Genomic DNA, 23,845 nt, shown 5'->3' with positions numbered 1-23,845 from the left:
GGAACAATGGCAACAGAGAAGGAAGCCTCTAAAACAATTGTTAAAGAAAAAAAAAAAAAAAAAAAAAAAAGAAGAAAAAGCAAATAAACATCTGCTCCTTTTCTATGGGCGTATATTTCTCATAAGAACAATTTTCATAAAAGTCACGTGATTGCCAATGTAAATTGATTCTAGTGCGCAGAAAAAGAAAAAGAAAAAAAAAAAAAAAAAAAAAACCAACACGTAGTACATGCATATATGTACATGCACTGGGGTATCTATTTTTCCCCCTTATTTTCGCGAAGAAAAAAAAAAAAAATGTTGCAAAATTATTTCCTCTCCCTCTGCGTGTGAATTAGAAGCATATGGAATAAGCAATCCATATCCATGTACATTTGTATACCTCTTCGTTCGCTTTATATATGGCTACTTATACGACAGCTTTTATGCCATTGGGTGAGATCGAAGATAATCTGAGGTGGAACGGCAAGTGTACTTATGAGCTTTACCGACATATATGGGTTCCCCTTTTCAATTAAGAACTTCCCAGTGTGTTTTCCCCCCTCTTTGCCATTGCATTTTAGGTAAACAGATATTTTTAAGAATCCACCACCATGATCCAATTACACAATGTGCCTCAACACTTTCACTGTAGAAATGGAGCAAACGAATTTTTCACGGAATATGGAACTGTTTCTCATTTTTCCTAATCCTTCCTAAACTGCCTCCACTTTTTTTTTTTTTTTTTTTTATGCATCTGTTGCAGTTTATTTGAACCCATTTTTTGTATGTAATTATTTTCTCAAAGAGAAATATATCACCTCATAGGTGAGCATCTGAAACAGTACTATTTGTAATGCACACACATTTGAGTAAGCATTTTTTTTTTTTTTTTTCATTTTCCTTTCTTTTTATCTTCTCGTCTTCTCTTAACATCCCGTGTGAAGGGAACAATTTTGACTACGCACAACCCAAGAGGAATTCCCATTTTAACATTAACAGATAAAAAAAAAAAAAAATGCATATTGAAAGTTAGGCAAATGTGACAATATCTCATTTAGCACTACGTGAAGAAAATTCCAATGGGAAGGGATATAAAGACAAAATCCCAGTGGTGAATGAAAATGGGGAGGAGACCTAGCTGCAGCTTAGTTCTTCGACCTGACCAATTGTTCCAGCCTTTTTGTTTTTTCAGTTCTGCGGCGCATTGTATGCATTGTAAAGGAACAAAAAAGGGATCCCACATTTTTTGCCAAACATAAGCGTATTCACCACTGAAAAAGGGCAACCGACAATACTAACAAAATTGCTACCCGTAATTTTTGACATACCACTTGGAAAGGAGGAGAGAGTAATTATATGTTTGCGAATGTGTGATGAGAATTTTATTTTTTCTTAAAAAAAGGAAAAATCTCCACTTTTGAAGTTGATTGGGTAGACGATTGGTCCCTTTGTGTAGTTGCGTGCTTTTTCGTTAAAAGGGAAGGTCGTCACGGAATACGTGAGGGAATACGTTAGAGAATACGTGAGGGAATACGTTAGAGAATACGTGAGGGAATACGTTAGAGAATACGTGAGGGCAGTAAGCTAGTCAATACATCATTCGATACACCACTCAACTGGTCGCTAAAAACAGGATCAACATGCAGGATTCCGTAGAGGAAACACATGAACAGGTCGAACTTGCTCGTCACAACGTATCCCTCTTTGAGTTGTCAAGCGAAGACAATTTAAAGGTAAACATAATAAACGACGACCACCAAATGGTAAATCATTACAAAAGGAAACTCGCAAATAAAAAAATGCAAACGGTTAAATATTTTGATATAGACATAACGGACGATTTAAACGACATCAATGATGCCTTGTGCAAACCGATAGGATTGAACGATGAAGACCATGAGGAGGATTACGTTGAATTTAAAGTGAAAAAGTTTATGTCATCTTGCGGTGAAGATTCATACGCTAGAAAAATTCTGTTAAACGATATGGACATCACAGTGAAGTGCGTCCCCGGTGGAGACACGCCCACGGGGATGGTGGAGCATAGCCAAGATGATGAAATCAACTGAGGAATACAACTCGAAAAGGATTCTCTGCTCTTCTCACCTTTATGCTAGAAGAAAAAAGTAGTAGCAATTATGAGGTGGAAAACAAATCCTTATTTCATACTTTAAAAACCGAATCTTCAATCGGATTAAACATAAATCAGTGTAAGGAAATATATGCTCTGTTTATACAGAGGGAGGGGGCGGGGGAAATTGTCAAACGTCCTTAACACATTTTGAAGGACCATAACTTTGTGCTATAGCTTCCTTCCATGTTGGAAGGAATAGTTGTATTTTCTAGTTGTGTAATATTTACACACGGCTAGTTAGGTCAGAATTTTTTTTTTTTTTTTTTATCTCCCCATTTTTTTGCTACATTCCTGTGGTAATGCTGACAGCTTCGTATGTTTAAGTTACTCCCCCACTTTCCAGGTTACTCCTGTTTTCTCTCCCCCTTTACATTTATTAACAGTTTTTTTTTTTTTTTTTTTTAACATCAATGTTTTGCCTTATCAACGATTTTTGGCTTAATTTTTTTTTTTTTTAATTTTTTTTCCAAAAGGGAAAACCTCGTTGCGCAAGCATTATTTTTTAAAAAAATGTTCACTCGTTAGTAGTTTCCTTTACGGACTTACCCTTTGGCACTACTTGGCGCTCCACCAAATAAACCCCAGGTAGCATTTTCGATCGGGTTAGCCCGGGGGCACAAGATAAAAAAAACAGGCGCGAACATTCTCACGCATGTGTTAATACGTATATGCATTTGCCGGCATATACTTCCACAGTCCAAACGGATGCATTTCAGTCGGTTGGAAATGCGTCACATGGGAAGGCGGCCTAGTTGATCGGTTGAACCTTTGCTTCAGCAGTCGAGCGGAGCCGGCAGTCAATCGGTGAAGTTCCGCGAAGGAAAAAGCGAAACTGTAAATCATGTAAGAGGCTACCTGAAGGCGCATCTTAAAAGATGTGTAAGTCCATTTGGCGTATATGAAGAAGCCTTTTGTCATTACGCCGTACCTCCAAGCATTGCGCTTCTTCAGCATTTCGATAAAGTTCCTCGCCTCGACAGGCAATTGTGCCTACCTATTCAGCATTTAACCATATGGGAAAGGAACACTGCTATAAAGTAGCGCCCTTTTAAACACCCAATCAGGAGATCAAAAGAAAGAAGAAGGTAAAATGTATAAGGTCGTCTCAATTGAGTAATTATACCAAGCGCACACCCTTAGGGAATTCTCCACCATCAGGAGGTGTAACATCTCCTCTCGAATTTATCGCAGTGCTGAACAACCGAGGTGAACTACCCCAAGGTGTGACAACTTTGCCGCTTATCCATACGCTCCAATCCAGTAGCAGTGACAAAAAAAAAAAAAAAAAAAAAAAAAAAAAAGAAATTAAAAAAAATGCATAATTTTGAAGAATGAGTAATAAAGGAAGAACATATAAAGCACTGGTCAGAAGGAAAGCCAAAGTGTGCGAGGGGAAAAGAACAAAGTTGAGGAATAAAGGACCAGGCAAACTTAGCAGAAGGGGGTTCTGGTTCCTGTGCCTCACGTATGTAGTAGCATACTTCATGAGAAGTATCAGCTGTTTGACATTTTTGAAGAGGCAGAGAAGGATGAGCTATATTTACCTTATATATACTGAAAAAAGAACCGGTGATAATCTTCGAAGGAAAAATTATTTAAATTATAAGAATGGAATCATTTTGAAAAAGGATGCATCTAATGGAAGACAGAAATTTACCTTAGGTAGCGAAAAGGTAAATAAAATTATAGAAAGTTTGAAAGAGCTAACATTATTGGAAGCCAGCGAACTAGTAAAACAAATTGAAACCACCTTCTCAGTGGATACCAGACAGAGTATAGGTTCTTCTAATAATGAGCAGGACAATAAAAATAATGCAGGTGATGCAAACGCTAATGAGGAAGAGAATGATGAAAATAAGGTCTACGATTTGATCCTAGAAAATATAGAACCCAATAAAAAAATCCCCATCATTAAGATTGTTAAAGAGATTAAGAAGGATCTTAATTTGAAGCAAGCCAAAGATTTGGTGGATAACTTACCTCAAACTCTTTTTGAAAAAGTTAATAAAGAAACAGCTGACAAGTGGAAGGCCAAACTTACGGAGGCTGGGGGCATTGTCAAGTTGAAGTAGCTTCGTCGCAGGGTTGTCCATTTTGTGCTTAAATGATTTGTTCATTAGTATTTGCACGTAATGTACGTTCATTCCTCCTCCGTTGCTTTCCTATTTTAGGCATTTTTTTTTTTTTTTTTTTTTTTTTTTTTTGTTAACTACATGTGTAGATCGCCCGTTTTGCGCCAATCATTTATCTGTTTGTTACGAATGTTACGCTATGTTTAATATGAGCAGAATGAAGAGCCATTTTTTGCAGCCATTATGCGCTCATAAGAATTACCTCCCTCTGTGCAACATTCATGCAGGTTGTTATCTCTCCATGAGGGTGCCCATTTGGTAAAAAAACCGCATGTTTGTGGATGTGGATCCATATATATGGGGTAGACATCTATGTATTATTTATTCATTTTTTCTTTTTTTTTTTTGAAAATTGGTTCTCTTTTCCCCATTTTATATCCCTTCCTTCGGATTCATGAACCCTTTTCTAATGTGCCCCTTTCCTTTGTACACATTTTTCCTCAAAAATTATATTTTTTTTTCAGTTGTTTTTTGAAAAACGAACATTTTCAACAAACTCGTATTTCCATTTTGTTTCTTTTTAATCAAACCGTTTTGTTCACTACAGTTATACGCAGGAGGTGGGAATTAGAGATTTGAGAAATAGCAAAGTCGTGCGGTTGAAATTGGAAGGGCAATTTTACGACATGAAATTGTGCAAATAATGGGGATAAACTTTTTTACGGTGAAAAATGTTAACGCCGAAAGCTTCAAATTATGAACTTCAAATTATGCGCTTCAAAATGAAATAAAATTCCTCTGCGCGTCAATGGTAAAAACCCCACATGGGGAAGGGGAGGGTGCACATACATGTGTTTATTCATTTATGTGTATATGCATGTACTTATTTTGTATGCCCCCTCCTTAAAATACCCCCCACAGGAAAAAAAGAAAAAAAAAAAAAAAAAAATATAGCAAACCAATAACAATTAACCAATTAAAGTGCACGAAAAATATCTTCTTTGCAAATTGCTCGTGTTAAGCTTAGTTGATTATGAGTGCTTGTTTAAAAGTGAAATCTTCCTTTTGGGAAAACCACGCATGGACATGTCCTGGATGGTTGCAAGACCTGTGGCTTTTTGAGGCATCTCTGTGGCTACCCCTGCAGTTACTGCGCGGGCAATTTCTCCAACCGCTCGCATCACTTCGAAGCGGACCACAAAAATATATCAATTCAACTGCGGGACATTGGCCGCCTGTTGCGCCTGCAAGAACTGAGCCTGCATTTCGAACAACTGGCATTCCTTCTCGTATTGGAATGCAATAGGCGTAATTAGGACGACCACAGATACACCTGCAACCCACACCACCCAAGATGTTGTCTTAAATCCTTTTTTTAAAAAAAGATTTATTCTATTTTTTAATATTTTTAATTTTTGTTTAAATCTCACAGTGTCGTTCTTCTTCAAATTTAGTAATCCATTTTTCGAAAGCAATAATCGACCCTCTTCATCATTTGTAGAAATTTTGGAAAGTACCATTCCCATTTTAAGGTAAATCACAAATAAGTATAGATTGTACGAATCTACTGTCGGTCTGTCTTGCTGGAAGGTGTTGTAGTATGCCCTATGGTATATATGATGTAAATACATACAAATTAGGCATAAGTGGATGAAATTAACTTGGTTTGTATGTTTAAGTATGTTGGCTTCTGGCTTCGGGATGCCTTCTTCGAGGGTATATATATATATATGTGTGTGTGTGTGTAGATCATCTACTGCTCTTTCTGTTGATGCTGTACCGTTGGCATGAGAAGGTTCAAACAACGTTGGAATATGTAAATGTACACCCAGATGCACGTATATGTGGCCGCTAGATAGTTGTGGACTGGAAAGTTGGAACTTGTAACATTTTTACAAGGACAAAATGAAAAAAGCTGACCAAGCTAAAATGGTGTATAACATCTCGTTACATGCCAAACTGAGAAGGGAAAAAAAAAAAAAATAGTTATACATGGAAGAAATGTTAAGAGATAAAAATGCGTTTCTATTCATGTAGAGGGGGCGGTTCTATTTGGAGGTATTTTTCACAACAAATATGACCAAACAAAACAGATGCGTTTCTGATCTGTTATTTTTATGTTGCTTCTCTCTCATCCTTTTTTTTTTTTTTTTTTTTTTTTTTTTGTTCATACATTTCGCTTAAATATTAGGAATAATAAAAAAAAAATATATATTATGCCAGATGGAAGTAACAGTTGAGGAGGCGCAGGGAAAGTGCTACTTGTTTATGAAACGCCTGGGAATTATATAAGCCACACGGATTATATCATCATATGTACAAGTAAAATATATACATATTATAATCTACTTATGAATTTATACCTATGGCTATACATGTACATATATTCATCTACGCATGTATCTTTTTCTTTTAAGGGTAAGAGAAGAATTCAAAAAATATTCCCTTTTCTTTATGCTTCCTCTTGAAGTTGCACTTTTGAGGTTTTTTTTTTTTTTTTCTTTTTATACAATTTTTTTTTTTTTTTTCGAGCGAGGAATTTGCATTTGCGCAACGTGAAAGTATGCCCCAACGCGTGAGGGTGCTTTGTATGGCAAAACGTACATCGTCACAGTTCACCTTAAGGTAGATGTTTCTGCGGGTGAAGAAGCGTCATATAGAATTTTGGGGGGACACGCTTCGCTTCAGGGTTTACATGCCTGCGTTAAAATATATTTACATATTAAGAACCTGCGTGTTATCTGCAACAAGGAACAGAAGAAGGTAGAAAAAAACATATACACATACTAGTGGGTACATTTACGCCGCGCTGTGCATTTCTATATTTTAAGCTTTGGGGGTACCTCATTAATTAGAAGGGGGGGAAAAAAGAAGACTTTCAATTTTGTTAATCGAAAAATAAAAATGATTTAAAACAAGTCCAAATTTGTTCGCCCCTTTTTTTTTTTTTTTTTTTTTTTTTTTTTTTTCTTTCCACTTTTTGCGAATTATTCTAAGATGTGAGAAAACATATTTTAAAAAATAAGAGGTGCAGGCGAGGCGAGCAAGAAGACTAATTATTTGTCATGTCCCCTTGTGAAGCGTTACCCAACTGGTGGTAACTTCCTCCCTGTATTTTTTTAGGAAAGAAATGTTACGTATTTTTCTGAAATAGGTACAGCGACAAATTCAGATGTGGTAAGAGAGCAGATCTGAAAAAGTACGCAAAAGGGAAATGTTGCAATGGGGATATTTTTCTTTTTTCCCTTGCATTTTTGCCCATGCGCGCGCACATAGCTGTCCTTCCCATGTTTCCTTAAATGTGTACTAGTACATGGCACTGCGAATGTTATAGAAATTTCACATTAAAATATTCAATCGAAATTTCGTCAGTTGCTCATCCGTTATTACTCGCTTTTATTGAAAAAAAAAAAAAAAAAAAACTTATACAACAAATACAAACATGATATGCCCTCCATACATGGGCTACAGTATCCATCACATAGGGGCAAGAACACTCAAAAATGTGTCTTGCGTGGACAAAAAAAAAAAAAAAAAAAAAAAAAAAAAGGGGGGTCGGTTCATATGGGGAAATGATAATGTGGCGAAATCATCACATGGATAAATCTCATAGAGTACATTTCCAAACAAACGAAGACACAAACGATGACACAAACGATGACACAAACGAATGTGCGCGACGCGGTGAGCAAATCGGCGGATGCATAGATGCGTGGGTATTCCCAAGCAACTACGCGGGACAACTCCCGTGGGTGAATTAAAAATGAGGTGGACAGATACACACTCCCCTAAGCTTCTAAATTTTCATTGATAAGGGTAAAGGCCTCCTTCTTATCCTTGTCATGGAAAAACATTAAATGAGCCAAGTACCTGTTCCTGTGCATGTTAGTTTTGCAAAATATACAAATGGCAGACTTGGATCCGCAGTATTTTTCATGTTCCGTGTGATTAATATATTTAACAAAATACGAAAAGTTCGTATGTATTAAGTGCATATAATACGGGACCGATTTGGACGTAAAATTTTCTTGGTCATCAAATTTGTCAAGAAAATTTGCCAAAATATAATCTTCATTGTAGACGCTTGTGGAGGATGTTGTAAATACGTTACAGTAGGAACAGAAGATAATTTTCTTTGGACAGAATAAAGCTTGATGGAAAATAAATTGTTTTTTATAAAAATATTTCTCACATGCACATTTTATTTTTGTGTGCCACGTGTAGTTATGTTTTTCTCTGTTGGACGTACTTATGCCTTCATTACATATCTTACAATGAATATGATTTAAAATATCCTTCTTTTGGAAACACCTTTTGCATATATTACATAGGGAAATATTTTTTACGCAATGAATTTGATGCATGCTCAGGTTATTTTCAAGAATGTCTTTCAGGCAATTGTTACATTTTATAAACTTGTGAGCGCTACTCGCAATTTCGGTTGGCTTAATAGCTGTACTGGAAGTGAGGGGGTTACACTTGCCCTCTGTTCCGTGCCCTTTAGGTGTTTCCATCTCACTTTCAGTGATTACTTTCATCGATAAAGTGTACTGCACCTCCGTTTCCGCCGAACACGAAATGGCAATGTACATTAAGTGAGGGAAATATTGGTCATATAGGTATTCAAGGAAGGGGTCATTCTCGAGCTGAGATATACATAGCGAGTTGTCTCCTCTTTTCACCTCGTCTGTGTCGCCATCGCTAGGCTCCTTCGCAAAGCAGACAAAGTGTAACATCAAGGATTTGGTCATGAGATCCCTATTTATGGTGATGTCTTTACTAAAATCATCAAAGTGCAAATGGTACAGTACATCAGAAACAGAATCGTACGGAGGAAAGGACACGTACAAGTCTATATTGTTAGTTGGACCACTTGAATGGAGTGAAATTTTTATTTCAATTTTATCTTTCTTGAGCAAATCCAAAACAGAGTAGTGGAAAAAGTATTTATATTTCTTCATTCCTTTTTTAATAGTACTATTAATAGTCACATCTGTAGTATTTATGGGTTCATAAAAGTCGTTCAGGCAATTCGAAGATTCGTCTTTTTTTTCTGTTGCATTTTTCCTTTCACATATATCGACGGTGATGTCAGTATTGATTAGCGAAACGGCATTATCTGGTTCTAATTCACTTATGTAGAAACTTAAGTTGTTAATATGGACGTAATCCCCCAAGGTTAATGTACTATAATTTAAGTTCAACTCATTTTGTAGTAAATTTTTCATAAACTTGATATTTCTTGTATTTTCATTTAAAGATTCAAATTTGATAAAATCACATTTTGGTATATTTGCATAGGTTACTAATAATCGTACTATTCCACTCTTTTGCTTAATTCCTAAGTTTTCTTTTACATTTTCTGATACGTGTATGATTCCTTCATTTGAGCTGAACTCTAAAACGCACACATGCGTGATGTAGTTGTTTTGTACGTTCTTTAGGCTGAAGGTGTAGGGGAACTCCACTTCGCTTTTGTAGAATCCCTTCTCGAGTGTCTTCAAGATGGACACTGGCTGAACGGTGGGCGGTTGGGTGGGAAAGAGTACACGTTTCGTTGTGGGTAAGTGTGTAGGCATATACGTTTGTGCGTGCACTGCACGACAGGCGGAGGAAATAAACCCCCCCCCCTTCATATGCACGAATACGCCCCCCCTTTTGTGGTTCTCCATTTGGTTACACCCTACGCAGTGTTTTCACACAACAAATGGAGTTAGTATATCCCCGGAACTGTACATTCACGCGTGACATTAATTACATCATATGTTCAAGTAATTAAAGAGCTACTTATGAACGCACTAAAAATGAACAAAATAAAGCGGGGCGAAAATATCCATCTGAAATGCACAGGGGCATATGTACAAATGGAATTTTCCTCCCCTCATCATTTTGCCTTTTAGAGAATTGCTGTACGAAACGTCCTTTCCCATTTGGGTCCTTAAAGATGAGCTCGACGAAAATGGGGTGAACATACAGGAGAACGTTTCCGGTGGGATAACTTCTACAAGGAGGGATCCAACTACTTGGTCTACCATGACGACCACGATTATAGCAACTGAACATTTGGCAACGCCATCGCTACCACCCTCCGCAAGGAGTTAGACTTACCAGGATGACCTTATCCGAGTGGCTATTCAGCCTGTCCGGTTTGGCGCTCAAGGGAAGAGTCAAAAACTTTTGGCATATTTTGTTGTTCGAGTTGTGTATATAATGTAGCTCCAAGTCTTCTTTCAGCTTATTCGCATTTTCATCATCAACCTTTTCCTTTTTTTCTTTTTTCTCACTCATATCCCTAACAGAACTCTTCTTGTGAATCCCCAAATTCGCATTGAATTTATTTACCGCTCTCAGGAAGTCATCATCCATGGTGTTAAAGGCTTATCGGTGGCATGGAAAAATGGAAAAAAAAAAAAAAAAAAAAAAAAAAAGTAATAAAAGTATGTTCTCAAAAATGGACAAACGAAATATGACATGCCCCATAAGATCCAGAATGTGCATTCCTACAAGTGCATGGAAATAAATATGAACCGATTGCACCTAACGGTATAGAGGGGGGGTCATAAAAAAAGGGAGTCTATGCATATCTACTCATGCATTTATATTGGATTGACCTTCATCCATAGTGTAACAAATTGGAGAAGGTATATAAATGGAAAAACATAAAATATGCAATGCAAACGCATATGTCAAGGTAATCTACACCATTTGGAACATGCTCAGGTGATGCGTACATGCATATAATGCTTCAAAAAACCAACAAATGCAGCCTTACTCATGGGACAAATTGGCTCATATAAAACTCATCCTAATGCGCAGTCTAGCCATTTGAGTGCACTCGCCTGGCGTGTTAAGCCTACCCAAGTGGCATTAACATTGATAATGTGGACGCCGATGGGATGTACTTGCAAATGCATACAATATATATATATATATATATATATATATATATATATATATATATATATATATATTTCTTCCTTCTCCTTAAAGCATTACTGTTCAGTATATGCAAGTATATGATGGATGCAAAAATGAAACAGAAGTACACCACCTTCAAATGACAGCTATGAATACTGTTATTCGAGTTATGCATTCATGAGAAGTGCTCATAAAACTTTATTGGTAAACCTTAAAAGTTTTATTTAAATTTGTTATAAATGCAGCTTTGATCATTAGCTAATTTTTTTTTTTTTTTTTTTTTTTTTTTTTTTTTACTTATATTATTTTTTAACCGTTTTGCCCTTCTTCAGTTTCTCTCTTTTTTTTTAAAGCAATTATTCCATTTTTTCTTTTTTCTTTTTTTTTTTTCCATTTATTCCTTTTTTCTTTTTTTAAAAAAGTTATTCTTTTTTTTTTCTTCTTCTCTTATGTGGGCCGAAAAAATTCCTAACGTTTCACCATCCCTTTGGCAATTTGGTACCCGGACAGTTTGCTATTTTGTGTAAATTTGTGCAGCGATCATTTTTAATTTTGGACGAGTGAACTACAATTCTGGTTATTCTTTACAACCCATCCCAAGGAGGCCCTTTTTCCCAAAAGAACAACTTTTTTTATCTCTTTTGCAATTTCTGCTTTAAAATATGTTCACCAAAAATTTGTTCTCATTAGTTTTATCGCTACATACACACGGGTGCGTTTCTATAGGAAGTGAATTATCTTTTCATCATTCCCTTAGTTTATCCCACATGCAACACATTCAAATGTTTCTCTCTATTCGGGTATATGTATGGGTGTATTTATATAACATACATGCCTTCATTCATTTGTTAGCAAATCTTTTTCCACCTATCAGTATAGCTAGCAAAATCAAATATGTTGCAAATGTAAATAAAAGAAAACGGAATTTTTTTCCTTATTAGTCAAGTCCTTTTTTATGTTTTTTTTTTTTTTTTTTTTTTTTTTGTCTTGTGAGGAAAAAGCAGTTATGTATAAATATGTGTAAGTTATTTTCAAAATGTAATTTTTTTTTTTTTTTTTTTTTTTATTCCCATTTCAAGGTGATTAGTGATTGTTTGCGGGAGGTTTACAAAAAATTGGGCTGATGGTTGTTTTGATTTATCACATGGGGAAATGATAAACTGGTTTAAAGACACCGCATAGAATTATGCACAACATCAGATTGATAGCTCTCCTTTTTGTGAATTTGACACACTGCCAAATGTGTCTTTTTCCTTTTACCCATGGTGAATACACCTCTTCCCATGTGGCTAGCTGCCATTTTATTTTATTTTTTTTTACGTCTATATGAGAATGTCACTTTTCCATATTATATTTAAACGGTTGAGCAGTTCACATTTCGTGTTGTAGCTGTGAGGGGTGGCTTCACAGGCTGACGTACCTAATATGAGGTTCATTCAATGGGATACTGCTCAGACCTGACTGAAGAAACTCCTAAATTGAAGTATCCATCAGAGCGGAAACCACGAGATGCCATCTCGCGAACGAAAAAAAAAATATATATATGTGCTGAGGACAACACATGGTGTGTCAATGAGTATACACACTGCTCTAAATGCATATCCACATGCTACATTTTACAGGACATTTAATTTGTGTAGCTATATAAACCTTTATGTATGACACGCAATTGTGTGAATATAGGCGTCCTTTTTCAAAGCCATCTTTTTTTATTTTTTTTTTTGTCATAAGTACTTAATTTCTGCTTTCACATTTTTACCTGAACATACATGCAAAGTATGCAAAGGGAAAATGATAAAAAAAGAAAAAAATACTTCCTAAACGCTAACAATATTTTCCAAAAAAAGTTGAAAACAATGTATAACACTATCTTAAAATGAAATAAAATGAAACAGTGAAAAAAGTGAAATAATATAGTAAAAACAGAACAAGGCACAGCGAATGAGGATGATATGACGTAAGGCAAAAGAAAAAAATTTCAAACCATAAAATAGTATTGAACAAAAAAAAAAAAAAAAAAAAAAAAAAGTGAAACGTTTTGAGACCTTTCCTCATCGAAAGCTAGTTCACCTTTGGTGATATGTTTAACTCGCGTGTAAGGCAATGTCTCCAGGTTTGGCGCAAAGGAAAATCGCTTCGCATGGTACGACACACCTCTCATCGTTACGAGGAAAGACTTCCCAAATGAGCAACCTTCGGAACTTCATACTGCTTTCGCATTTTAAAACACCCCAGGGGATACACACTCGCGTGAAGATAGCGTTTTCTGTGGGGGATCATGTGTCCGCAGGATTGTCACACTATTCATGTAGGCGAATGAGGCAAGGGATTTAACGCGCGTAAAAAATTACCTACACGGATCATACTGCTCGTATCGCCCAAGCAGTCGCCGCCAATGAACGAACTACCATCGGGCATCATAAAAGAAATCTTCAAGTTCCTAACCTACAAAGATGTGGTGAAAAATAAAAACTGCGTATGCAAAGAATTCTATTGCGCGGTGAACTACAATGATTTGTGGAAGTGCTTCTACGACAGGGAATATGCAGATGACATCATCAATAGGAGAGAAAATGATCCGTTTAAGGAGCTCTTTTACATAAGACATGAAGAAAAAAAAAAAAATAAATATATTTGTTTTCCAAAGTCTGCACAAGAACAATTCTTAGATATGGAAGCATCATTACTTGCCCTGCGGGGCCGCTCCTTTGAACAGTTTAACCTTTCTCATTTGTCTGACTCCTGTCGTTTGAAGATGAATAACAAGATGTATGCAGGGGATTACGGAGATGGTAATCCAACTTTATCCCCTTATTACACAGGAAGGAAGGGTTTCCAGAATTATGTTTGCTACGAGACCCCTCATAACAGCAGTAATGAGACGACATTGAATAGTAAGGATACGTTACCCCTATGTCAGAACAATCCTCGTGGAGGGAAGATGACGAACCCCAGGAGCCAAATGGCTTGCACCCATGACGAGATAAACGAGAATCAGTTGACCAATCAGAACCATATGATGAATACAATCGGAAAAGAATCAATTTGGAGTAATAAAATAACACTGAGGGGAAGTTGTTTCCAGGAAGAGGACAAAAGAGAACACATGTGTTCTTTCAAGCACTGCGAATTTAAATATATTCCCCAAAGCGATGTATACATATGCATTGAAAGCAGGAATTATCACATATGTGATGATAAATGTGAGTTAGCCATATCATCAGATATAGAGTGGGGGTATTTGGTATGCCCTTTGTCTGGAAAAATGTTTGATTGTTTATCACAACCACAATGTAGAAAAAGCTTTAAGAGTGTAGACTCCAGCGTTAAATACATTTTGACTTATGATATGGGAAATGATGGCGCCTTTCAATATATCTCCCCCCAGGAAGAAAATTATTCTGACAGTTCTTATGCCCAAGAAGTGGAACCATCCTTTGCATACAGAAAAAGATATTCACATAAACGTATGGATGAAAATAGGGCTCATGAGGATATGCGCAGAAGGGTAAAGCGACGAAGTGAGAAAAAGAAAAGTGGGCGCATTCCCCCTGTCAGTAAAAATAGCATCTTCAAAAAGATACTCGATTCGTACATGGGAAGGAAGAGGGATTGTAAACGGGGGTCCATGCGCAACGGGTGAAGAGTGCTCATTTCGATGTACGCATTAGCTTTGAAGATAGAAGAAATTTACACCCGAAAAATTAGGAAGGTGAAACATAACCGATTTGCCCTTCTATTCCCAGAGGGATGTTTATATATAAACATGTACATATATTATGTATATGCACACATTGCAGGGCGCACCCAACATTTTCGATCCATCCCCTCCCCGGACAGAAAATATGCACACATGTGTATATACATATACTTGCATGGACGGAACGAGTGGTAAATTTTTCTGTTTGTACATGTATACCCCATATGAGCAAAATAGATTCTTCGAAGAATGCCTCCAGACGTGCGGAACTTACTCTCCTTTTACTCCCTCCAATTGGGCTTTAGCCACAACATGCATGTTTTTGTTATTTATACCATCAGTTTGTAGCTTATTTCGTTTATTTTTAGCCTCAACATCGCTATCATTATAATCATTCTCATGATGATTTTTCTTTTCCCCCACGATGGACGTTCTTCCACTTTGATGCATTTTCCATTTTCTACATTTCACTTCAGCATCAATATGCTTCACTCAAATTTTAACCTATCTGTGCATCCATTTACTCCATTTGTTTGTTTGTTGTTCTTTTGTGTCCGCCAAAAGGATATATTCATTTGCGCTACCCAACGACCCTCGACAACAAGGACAGTAAACACGATTCGCAGAAACACCTCGGGAAAAAAAAAAATTAAACAGAATAAAACAGAATAAAAAAAAAAAAAAAAAAAAAATTAAACAAAATAATAAAACAAAATAAAATAAACATGCCTGGCGCATATGTTAACCCCCATGGTGAACGCACCAGAAATTGGAAAAAAAAAAAAAAAAAAAAAAAAAAAAAAAAAAAAAATGAGCTGCCCCTTTTAATTATCTACTAAGGATGATGAAGAGCAGACGAAGAAGCAGAATGAGGAGGAACCCATTTTGCAATTTTTTTATGCCACGTTGGCGACGACAGATTCAAAGTTTCGGTAAAGGACGAAGCGAAGTTACCTTGCATTTTTTTTTTTTTTTTTTTTTTTTTTTTTTTTTTTGTTTCAATTTTTGTGGAGGTAAGTCTCGCATCTTTTCATGGAAATTCAAGTGATGGAAAGTACAGTCAATCGAGGAGCTGACGTAGGTTGGTAAATTACCTAAGCCTGCGTCTCTGCCAATCGCGGAGCTAAGCGTAGAGGGCAGACTATAAAAGGGCCAGTTACCAAAAGTATGAAAGAGCGGCAAAATGGTGCAGGGAGACGATGAGAAAAAACGGAGGAACTTGCTGCAAACCATTTTTGAGCAACACGCCGTTAGGAAGAGAAAGAAGGCTAAGATCAATCTAAGGATAGTATACGGATCGGAGGGGTCCAACAGCTACAGAAAGGCGAGGGGTTTTCTAAAGGAATTAATACAGTTTTTCAAAGACATAGAAAATATATGTAATGAAGTGAACAGAATAGTATCCGAGGAGGGAGGGAGTCATCCCATTTTTTTTAACGGAAGGACAAACGAAGTGGATCATGGGGAGAACAGATTGATGAGATATTTTAAGGAGTATTCCAAATTGTTACAAGGAAAGAATGAACAAACTGCAAGGACTGGTAAAAAGGATAAATTCCATACAGAGGGGGTAATAAATAGTGTACATGAAGTATTAGAAGAATTTCAAGAGAAGGAAAAAAAATGTAGCGATAAATTTGTAAACTACCTAGACTGTTGCATAAGCAACAATGTCTGCACAGTTAACTTTGATTTTGTAAATGGCAACGAGTTCAATGATTATTCATTTTTCGAACACACCACTGAATACGATTTAAATGTGATGGTATTATTTGTGAGTACAGCTAGCAATGGTTCTTTCCCCCGCAATTGCTACAAATTTGAACAACTGCTGGAAGATCTATATAATGATTTCCGAGTTGAAAAAAATTTTTTAAAAAATATTTTTTATACATGCATAGGCTTTGGAAATAAACAGTACGGAAGTACTCACTTCTGCACACCTGTTAAGAAGTGCGACAAGTATCTCACCTCCTTGGGTGCACAGAAATTATTTAAGACCTTAAAATTGTGTGATGAGGAAAACAACGAAGAAGTTTTCCTTGTGTGGAAATGCACTCTATTTAAAACAATTAGTTTGGGTCTCCTTTTCTACTGCTTTAATTTCCTCCACCTAGGCTCCTTCATGCCTTATGCAGATAGGAAGATTTACAATTCTTTGCAGCACTATTGCTTCTTTTTTTGTGGAAAGGCGGAAAATCGGAAGGGGAAAAAGGAAAATATCAAAATGGGGACAACTCACGCGGCATCGATTCAGGTACCACAGGAGCACGGAAATCAAATTCATGAAACAGTTCAGAAAGGAGAAAGTTCTCAAGCGGGCGATCCTCTCACGGGAATTGTTCCCAAAGGGGATCCTTCTACCAAGGTGTTGTGTAGCACCTGCGGAGAAGGCACAAGCGATAGATGCACAAGCGACAGATGCACAAACGACGGATACACACACCTAAATGGTGATGAATGGGAAGGAATGCCCACCACGGAAAAGAGCGAAGATGAAATGGTAGAAAAAAGTACACACACATATAAAAAAAAGGAAGATTTGAAAATAAGTACATCTCTGTGTAGCAGTGGTGAGGAATTGGAGGATCTCGTCCCGGACAAACCGAAGGATATGCTTACATGGAACCAACGAAATAAGCTAACGAAGGAAGGGTACAAAATTATCGGTTCCCACAGTGCCGTCAAGTTATGCAGATGGACTAAATCACATTTGAGGGGTCGAGGAGGATGCTACAAACATACCTTTTATGGAATCAATTCTTATCAATGTATGGAAGCCACCCCAAGTTTAGCTTGTGCCAATAAATGCGTTTTCTGTTGGAGACATCACAAAAACCCAGTGGGCACTCACTGGAAATGGAATAAAGACGACGCAGAAATGATAGTAGATGAAGCACTTAAAAAACATAAAGGTATGATAAAAGAATTGAAAGGAGCACATGGAGTTATTAAAGAAAGGTTTGATGAAGCAGTCAATGTTAGACATTGTGCCTTGTCCCTCGTAGGGGAACCAATCATGTATCCAGACATTAATAAGTTGATTGATGAACTGCATAGTAAGAATGTTTCGACTTTCCTAGTCACGAATGCTCAGTTCCCAAATGAGTTGCAAAAATTACACAAAGTAACACAACTGTACCTTTCGATAGATGCTCCTAATGAAGAAGCTTTAAAGAACATAGATAGGCCATTATTTAAAGATTTTTGGGACCGCTACATACGGTGCATTAAAATTTTAAAAAAGAGAAAAGAAAGAACGGTATTTAGATTTACCCTAGTGAAAGAATACAATATGATGTCTGAAGAAATTTTAAGTTATTCTAAATTAATAGAATATGGCTACCCAGATTTTATTGAAATAAAGGCTGTAACATATTGTGGTTCCTCCGATGGTTATCAACTTACCATGAAAAACATCCCATGGCATGAAGAGGTGTACCAATTTGCCTACAGTTTAATACACTCTAATGGGTACCTCCCCGACGTGTACGAAATTGCCTGTGAACATAGACACTCTTGCAGCATTTTAATAGCAAAAAAGGAGTTCAAAATAAATGATAAATGGCACACTTGGATTGATTATGAAAAGTTTCAATTCTTGGTGAAGCAGAATAAAGATTTTACCGCTCTTGATTACTGTGCCGAGACGCCCGCCTGGGCTGTAATGGGAGCAGAGGAACGGGGCTTCAACCCATGTGATGAGAGGGTCTACACGAAGGGAAAGAAAAAAAATAAGCCACCCATTACAGAGAACACTTCTCAATCATGAAGTGCTATTTGAATGACGTCAACTTGGGAGCTTCCCACCATCTCCATGGAAGCACATTTCCCCAAGTGGACCTCTCCCCCCCCCCTCCCCCTTTTGACATGATTCGACCAGAACCCTGTATGTGTGTACCGATGCAGTAGGTACTTTTGGAGAATTCGAACTGGCTACGCTAGGTTATCACCCTTCGCGTTGACCATTTGTTATGTTTGGCTTATTTATGCACCCAGTTGGTTCCTTTTTTTTTTTTTTTATTTATACCCATATTCGTTTCTTTATATTCCCATTTTTTGTGTAGTGACGAATATATGCATTTTAAGGGTGCGCCTTTTATTTTGTGGTATCTAGACTTATTATGCAACTCATTTTGGTAAAGGATAGCCATATGAGGGTGCAGCACAACTCCCTTTTATGAATAAACTCTATAGTTTTAGGAAATCAGAGGAAGACGCCTATTTTTTTTCGAAATTGAAGCGAATATGTTTACGCCAAGTTTTATAGATGTCCCTTTTGTTGCTTGACGAAGTAGCAAAAAAGGAAGGCGTAGGAGGTGACCATAGGTTGTATGATATATTGGGAGAGCGATAATTCTTTAGTTAGCTTCATAATTACGCCAACACATTTGAAGGAAAAAAAATGCAAACCCGAATAGATACCCCTCTGTTCGTTCGCGCAATTGACTAGGTTAGATGTGAAACTCTTCGCCAATTTTTCAGGTTGCCCTTTTTTTTTTTTTTTTCCTATTCCCTCTATTAACCTATATGAACAGTGCACCATGCGTGCGTTTGTACATGTTTTATAATATTAAAGGGGGCTATTGTCCTATGCATAGCAGTAGGAGGTGGACTGACGAATACACATGCATGGAGATTTCGTTCAGTATATGCATATGCGTGGAACCCCTTCTTTTGTTACTTTCTATTTGGTTGTTACTCATTGGCACAGCTTGAAATTTGAATCCTCTTTTTCACATTCGCGGAGGTGCAACATAAGCATATTAACATGGGGTGGAAGGGCACCACCACAACAAGGGCAAAAGAACACGCTGAGGTACGCGTGACAAATGAAGGCGTCTAAGCTGATGACTGCACGTAATATGTTAGCCTCATTGGGAGGCAACAAAAATGAAAGAAATATTGTAATTATGTTCTTCTAAAGACGCGACAATATGACGGTTGCGCTGGCAAAACGGATGCAAAGTTTATTTGCACGTGGGGTGAAAGACATTTGGGTTGAATATTTATCCCCATTTTTAGCCTCATACAATTTTGATTGCGTTAATTTATGACAGCGCAGAAGGTGGAAACTGCCATCTACCAATAAATAGTACTTGCACTCCCCCCAAATGACGTTAAAAAATGGACATATTTTTTATATGTCGGTGCGTACATGTACCATATTGCCGTACACAACTAAAGCCTGTTTCCCCCCCCGTTAGAAATGGACAACCTGCGTCGCTTAATTTTTTGGTATCATCTGAATGCTAACAATCGGGAGTCATGTCGCGACGAGATCATTTAAAGAGAAAGAAAAAAAAAAAAAAGAAAAAAAAACCTTACTGATTTATACTTTACATCCCATTCTATGAATACGAAATTTACGGAAAGCGTCCCGTCTATTGCGGAGAGAACACATGTCCTAAACATGGAATGGGCAGTTAAAATAAATAAATAAATAAAAAACAGTGTCTGCGCATTGTTATGTATGCAGTAATTTTCTGGTGAAAAAATGCAAATGTCATATGTCTCAATGAGAAAAACTTCAATGCTTAAATTAGCTATTTTAAATTCGATTTAGCGAAATGCACGTAGAATTCGCAGCACATATATATGCATATATACATATATAAATATGTATATATAATTTATATGAGTTCTGTGGACGTGCGCTGGAGGCATTAAACATGCACAATGGGTAGGAGAAAACAAGTGCCTTTTCATATGGTGAAAAAATTTACAACGCGCCTTTTTATGCATATAGTGATTTTTTTATTTTCCCCCATTAATTATGTGGGCAGAAGATCCTTCCCAGCTTTTCCTCATTTCAGTTTCCAGCCTTGTTCCAACTTTAATGCAATTTCTCAACAAATGCTTAAATGAATAAATTTCCGCATTTTTTCTCACCATTTCCCTACTTTGGAAAAGATGCTTAAATTTTCCAATTAACGAATAATCCAGATTTAAAGAAAAAATAGAGAACACAAAGTTTCATTTTGTTCGTTCTCTTAAAAATGAATGTGAAAAAAAAAAAAAAAATTTAACCGTCCGATAGAGAAAACGCGGGAAATTAAAACAGCTCTAGGAATATTTTTTTAAATGTAGTACTAGGGCATAAAAAAAAAAAAAAAAAAAAATTAAAATATAAAAAAAAAAAAAAAAAAAGGCGTACACTTGGGCAGCAAAAAAATATTATAAAACGGAAAAAAAAAAAAAAAAAAAAAAAAAAAAATATATGGGAATAAAAAACGGAATGACGAAATGTTGAAAATAGCAAAACAAAAAAAAAGTACATTAAAAAAAAAAAAAAAAAAAAAAAAAAACCTAGTACGAATAAATCATATATTTTTTCTTTTCATTTCTGGGCAGTTGAAGAAGGAAAGAAAAAAAAAAAGGAAGAAATTTAACTCAACTTAGCAAAGCTGTTTTTTTCATTTTTTATTTATTTCAAAATTTTATCCTTATTTTGCATATTGTTACATTATTTATAAACATCTTCATTTTATATAAACATATATATATATTTTTTCTGCCACATTTGTATGCATCTATATACATATATATACATATATATGTGATAATATGCCTCTCTCTTTCGTTTTTATTTTCTACATAGTGAGAAAATATGTTTATATGGCATGCTATATATATACATGTATGTACAATAATTGTAATTCCTGTGCATATGTATATATATATTTGGTACATGGTTTAATATATGCAATACCATTCAAGTTATAGAGTATCCCCTATATTGGCGTCTTATATTATGCGTTATAATATATTATTATATGCAGAAGAAGAAAATATAAACCAGAGTTGTGTCATGCATTATAACTGCATATACATGAAAACGCACCCTGCTCCTGTATATATGAAATATTATATGTTTACAAATACGCACACGTGGATATAAAAAAAAATAATATATGTGAGACAATTTCCGTGTACTCCTTTTCAAATACATATCGCAGTTTTATTTTATTTATTTTTTGTGCATCCTTGTGAAATACTTTTTCGGGAGCTACAGAAAAATAAAGCGAGAAACGGAATTAATTTTTTCGCACATTTGAGAAGCTGCTGATGTGATTTTTTTAGGAGTTACATTTCGCTTTCATTTGTTAAAATTTATTTGACAAATTTGCTCGACGAGTTTGCCGATAAATTTTGCCTCACAAATTTGTCATACAAAAAAATTGCCATACAAATTTACCTATATACAGTGTATAACCCCAAAACATTTGCTTAATTTTTGCCTCACCCTTTTATTTATTATTTACCCCCGCAATTCTGCGCTATAAAATTTGCCTTTCAAATTTGCTTTTTTATTTGGTGTCTCGAAAGAGGGTAAAACACCAAATGAGAGAAAGAAAAAATTTGTCTGTTTATTTATTTTATGCATTTTTATTTTGTATACAAATGGTATATATATAAAAAAAATATATAAATAAAATAATGAGATATATTTGTTTAAAAATAACCTGTAGCAAATTTTTAACTTTTGGTACATTATATTATTTTTCCTTTTCCATTATTTTACCATTTTTTAATTTAAATAATTTTCTTATTTTCATGCTCGTTATGCGCTATTACTGGTGCACTTGAAAGGGAGTTATATGAGGATCACCCAAAAAATTGTAAAGTGTATTTAATGGTAATGTTAAAATTGTATCATATTTTATGGGTAATAACCACTGTACCAATCATTGTATAACTTTATCGTACATTATTGTACCATAGGTATAATGAATAATGTGAGATTAAGCATAATGGAAAGAAAAAGCAATGTAATCATTATTTTATAATATTTTTTTTTATTTAATTTGTAACCTCGTATATTTATATACATTTAATTTACGCTCCTTTTTGATTCTTCTTTTTTCTCTCAAATGAAAATTATACATACATGCATAAATATTATAATATATATGCATAGAAAAAATTCAATATACATTTCTTTTACGCGAAATATATAAGAATTTATTTTCCTGTTGTTTTTATTCATTTCTTTCATTTTTTTTTTTTTTTTTTTTTTTTTTTATTAAAATTAATGAGCAATTCCCCAAGGTAATTTTTTTTTATAAATTGACCGAAACGAGTATCTTTTGTTCCTTTGCTTAAAGTTTCGTTTTATGTATTCATGTTTTTATTTTGTATATGAATGGTTAAGCGTTTTGAAAAATCATCGAGAAAATTACCCAGATGTGTTACATTTATATGTATATGTATGTTTAAAAAAAATAAAAAAAGGTAATAGTTACGTACCAAAAATACATTTCCCTTAGCCTATACATATATATGTGAATGCATATTTAGCACACGTTGAACGCAAAATACGTACTTTAAATACGCCAAGTACATATTTAAGTACGTTAATAAATATTTTAATATATATGTAACATATATAGATAAATACTTTACCAAGTATTTATCAGATTCATATTGCATTTTTATGATTTTCCTCACGCCCCCCTTTTTTTTTTTTACGTTATTTTATTTTTGTTCGCTTTGCTGTTTAACCCAACCCTTGGACCTTTTGAGTGTAATTGCTTTTTTTTTATTTCATCGTATAGCCCTTGCAGCCCTCACATCGTTTTGGAAAAGAGCAATATTCATTTTTATATCGAAAGGTATATACTCTGACGACACAGAGGGGAAATATAGCATACTGCATCTTGCACGCGTGTATATGTACATAAAACGTATGCGCGCCTATCGCAAACCGCTTCATCTCTGAGCGGCATATGCATGTACCTATATGGCGTATAAGCAAGCAAAGCTTTTTGAACAGAACCATTTTTCGGTTCCATTTTTCAGTTTCATTTTTCAGTAACATTTTTCATAACCATTTTTCAAAACACATTTGAATAGTACATACACTCCGTAATTCCATTGTGTGTATTCGCAAAACTACAGTGTACATGTTTTTAATTAAATATTTCGCCCAACGTTTAAACAAGCGCGTAAGTGCAAATACATATCCTGCTTTTTTTTGCGTGTGCGTCCATCACCTACTCCAATCTAATGTGTACCTATGCGCTATCATTACATTAC

The 23,845-nt window shown here is 35.5% G+C and overlaps 6 protein-coding genes across 6 annotated transcripts; 4 read left to right on the top strand and 2 right to left on the bottom strand.

Moving 5' to 3' along the window:
* Nucleotides 1-1,622: 1,622 nt before the first annotated feature.
* On the top strand, nt 1,623-2,051 carry PKNH_1008400 (conserved Plasmodium protein, unknown function; the record flags this gene model as incomplete). Its single annotated transcript, XM_002259530.1, has 1 exon — nt 1,623-2,051. The coding sequence occupies one exon, from the start codon at nt 1,623-1,625 to the stop codon at nt 2,049-2,051; it is 429 nt and encodes a 142-aa protein (XP_002259566.1).
* Nucleotides 2,052-3,447: 1,396 nt separating this feature from the next.
* PKNH_1008300 (50S ribosomal protein L12, apicoplast, putative) lies at nt 3,448-4,188 on the top strand (the record flags this gene model as incomplete). Its single annotated transcript, XM_002259529.1, has 1 exon — nt 3,448-4,188. One exon carries the CDS (start codon nt 3,448-3,450, stop codon nt 4,186-4,188), a length of 741 nt encoding a protein of 246 aa, XP_002259565.1.
* Nucleotides 4,189-5,396: 1,208 nt separating this feature from the next.
* On the bottom strand, nt 5,397-5,819 carry PKNH_1008200 (mitochondrial import receptor subunit TOM22, putative; the record flags this gene model as incomplete). Its single annotated transcript, XM_002259528.1, has 1 exon — nt 5,397-5,819. One exon carries the CDS (start codon nt 5,817-5,819, stop codon nt 5,397-5,399), a length of 423 nt encoding a protein of 140 aa, XP_002259564.1.
* Nucleotides 5,820-7,976: 2,157 nt separating this feature from the next.
* PKNH_1008100 (ubiquitin fusion degradation protein 1, putative) lies at nt 7,977-10,554 on the bottom strand (the record flags this gene model as incomplete). The annotated part of the gene is made up of 2 exons (XM_002259527.1): nt 7,977-9,704; nt 10,297-10,554. The coding sequence occupies 2 exons, from the start codon at nt 10,552-10,554 to the stop codon at nt 7,977-7,979; spliced, it is 1,986 nt and encodes a 661-aa protein (XP_002259563.1).
* Nucleotides 10,555-13,501: 2,947 nt separating this feature from the next.
* PKNH_1008000 (F-box protein FBXO7, putative) lies at nt 13,502-14,749 on the top strand (the record flags this gene model as incomplete). Its single annotated transcript, XM_002259526.1, has 1 exon — nt 13,502-14,749. One exon carries the CDS (start codon nt 13,502-13,504, stop codon nt 14,747-14,749), a length of 1,248 nt encoding a protein of 415 aa, XP_002259562.1.
* Nucleotides 14,750-15,989: 1,240 nt separating this feature from the next.
* On the top strand, nt 15,990-18,578 carry PKNH_1007900 (uncharacterized protein; the record flags this gene model as incomplete). Its single annotated transcript, XM_002259525.1, has 1 exon — nt 15,990-18,578. One exon carries the CDS (start codon nt 15,990-15,992, stop codon nt 18,576-18,578), a length of 2,589 nt encoding a protein of 862 aa, XP_002259561.1.
* Between the last annotated feature and the right edge of the window lie 5,267 nt (nt 18,579-23,845).

Source organism: Plasmodium knowlesi (assembly GCF_000006355.2).
Source record: "Plasmodium knowlesi strain H genome assembly, chromosome: 10".
Lineage (NCBI taxonomy): Eukaryota > Apicomplexa > Aconoidasida > Haemosporida > Plasmodiidae > Plasmodium > Plasmodium knowlesi.
Note: the sequence above shows the minus strand (reverse complement) of the source record. Positions and strands in the feature narration are given on the sequence as shown.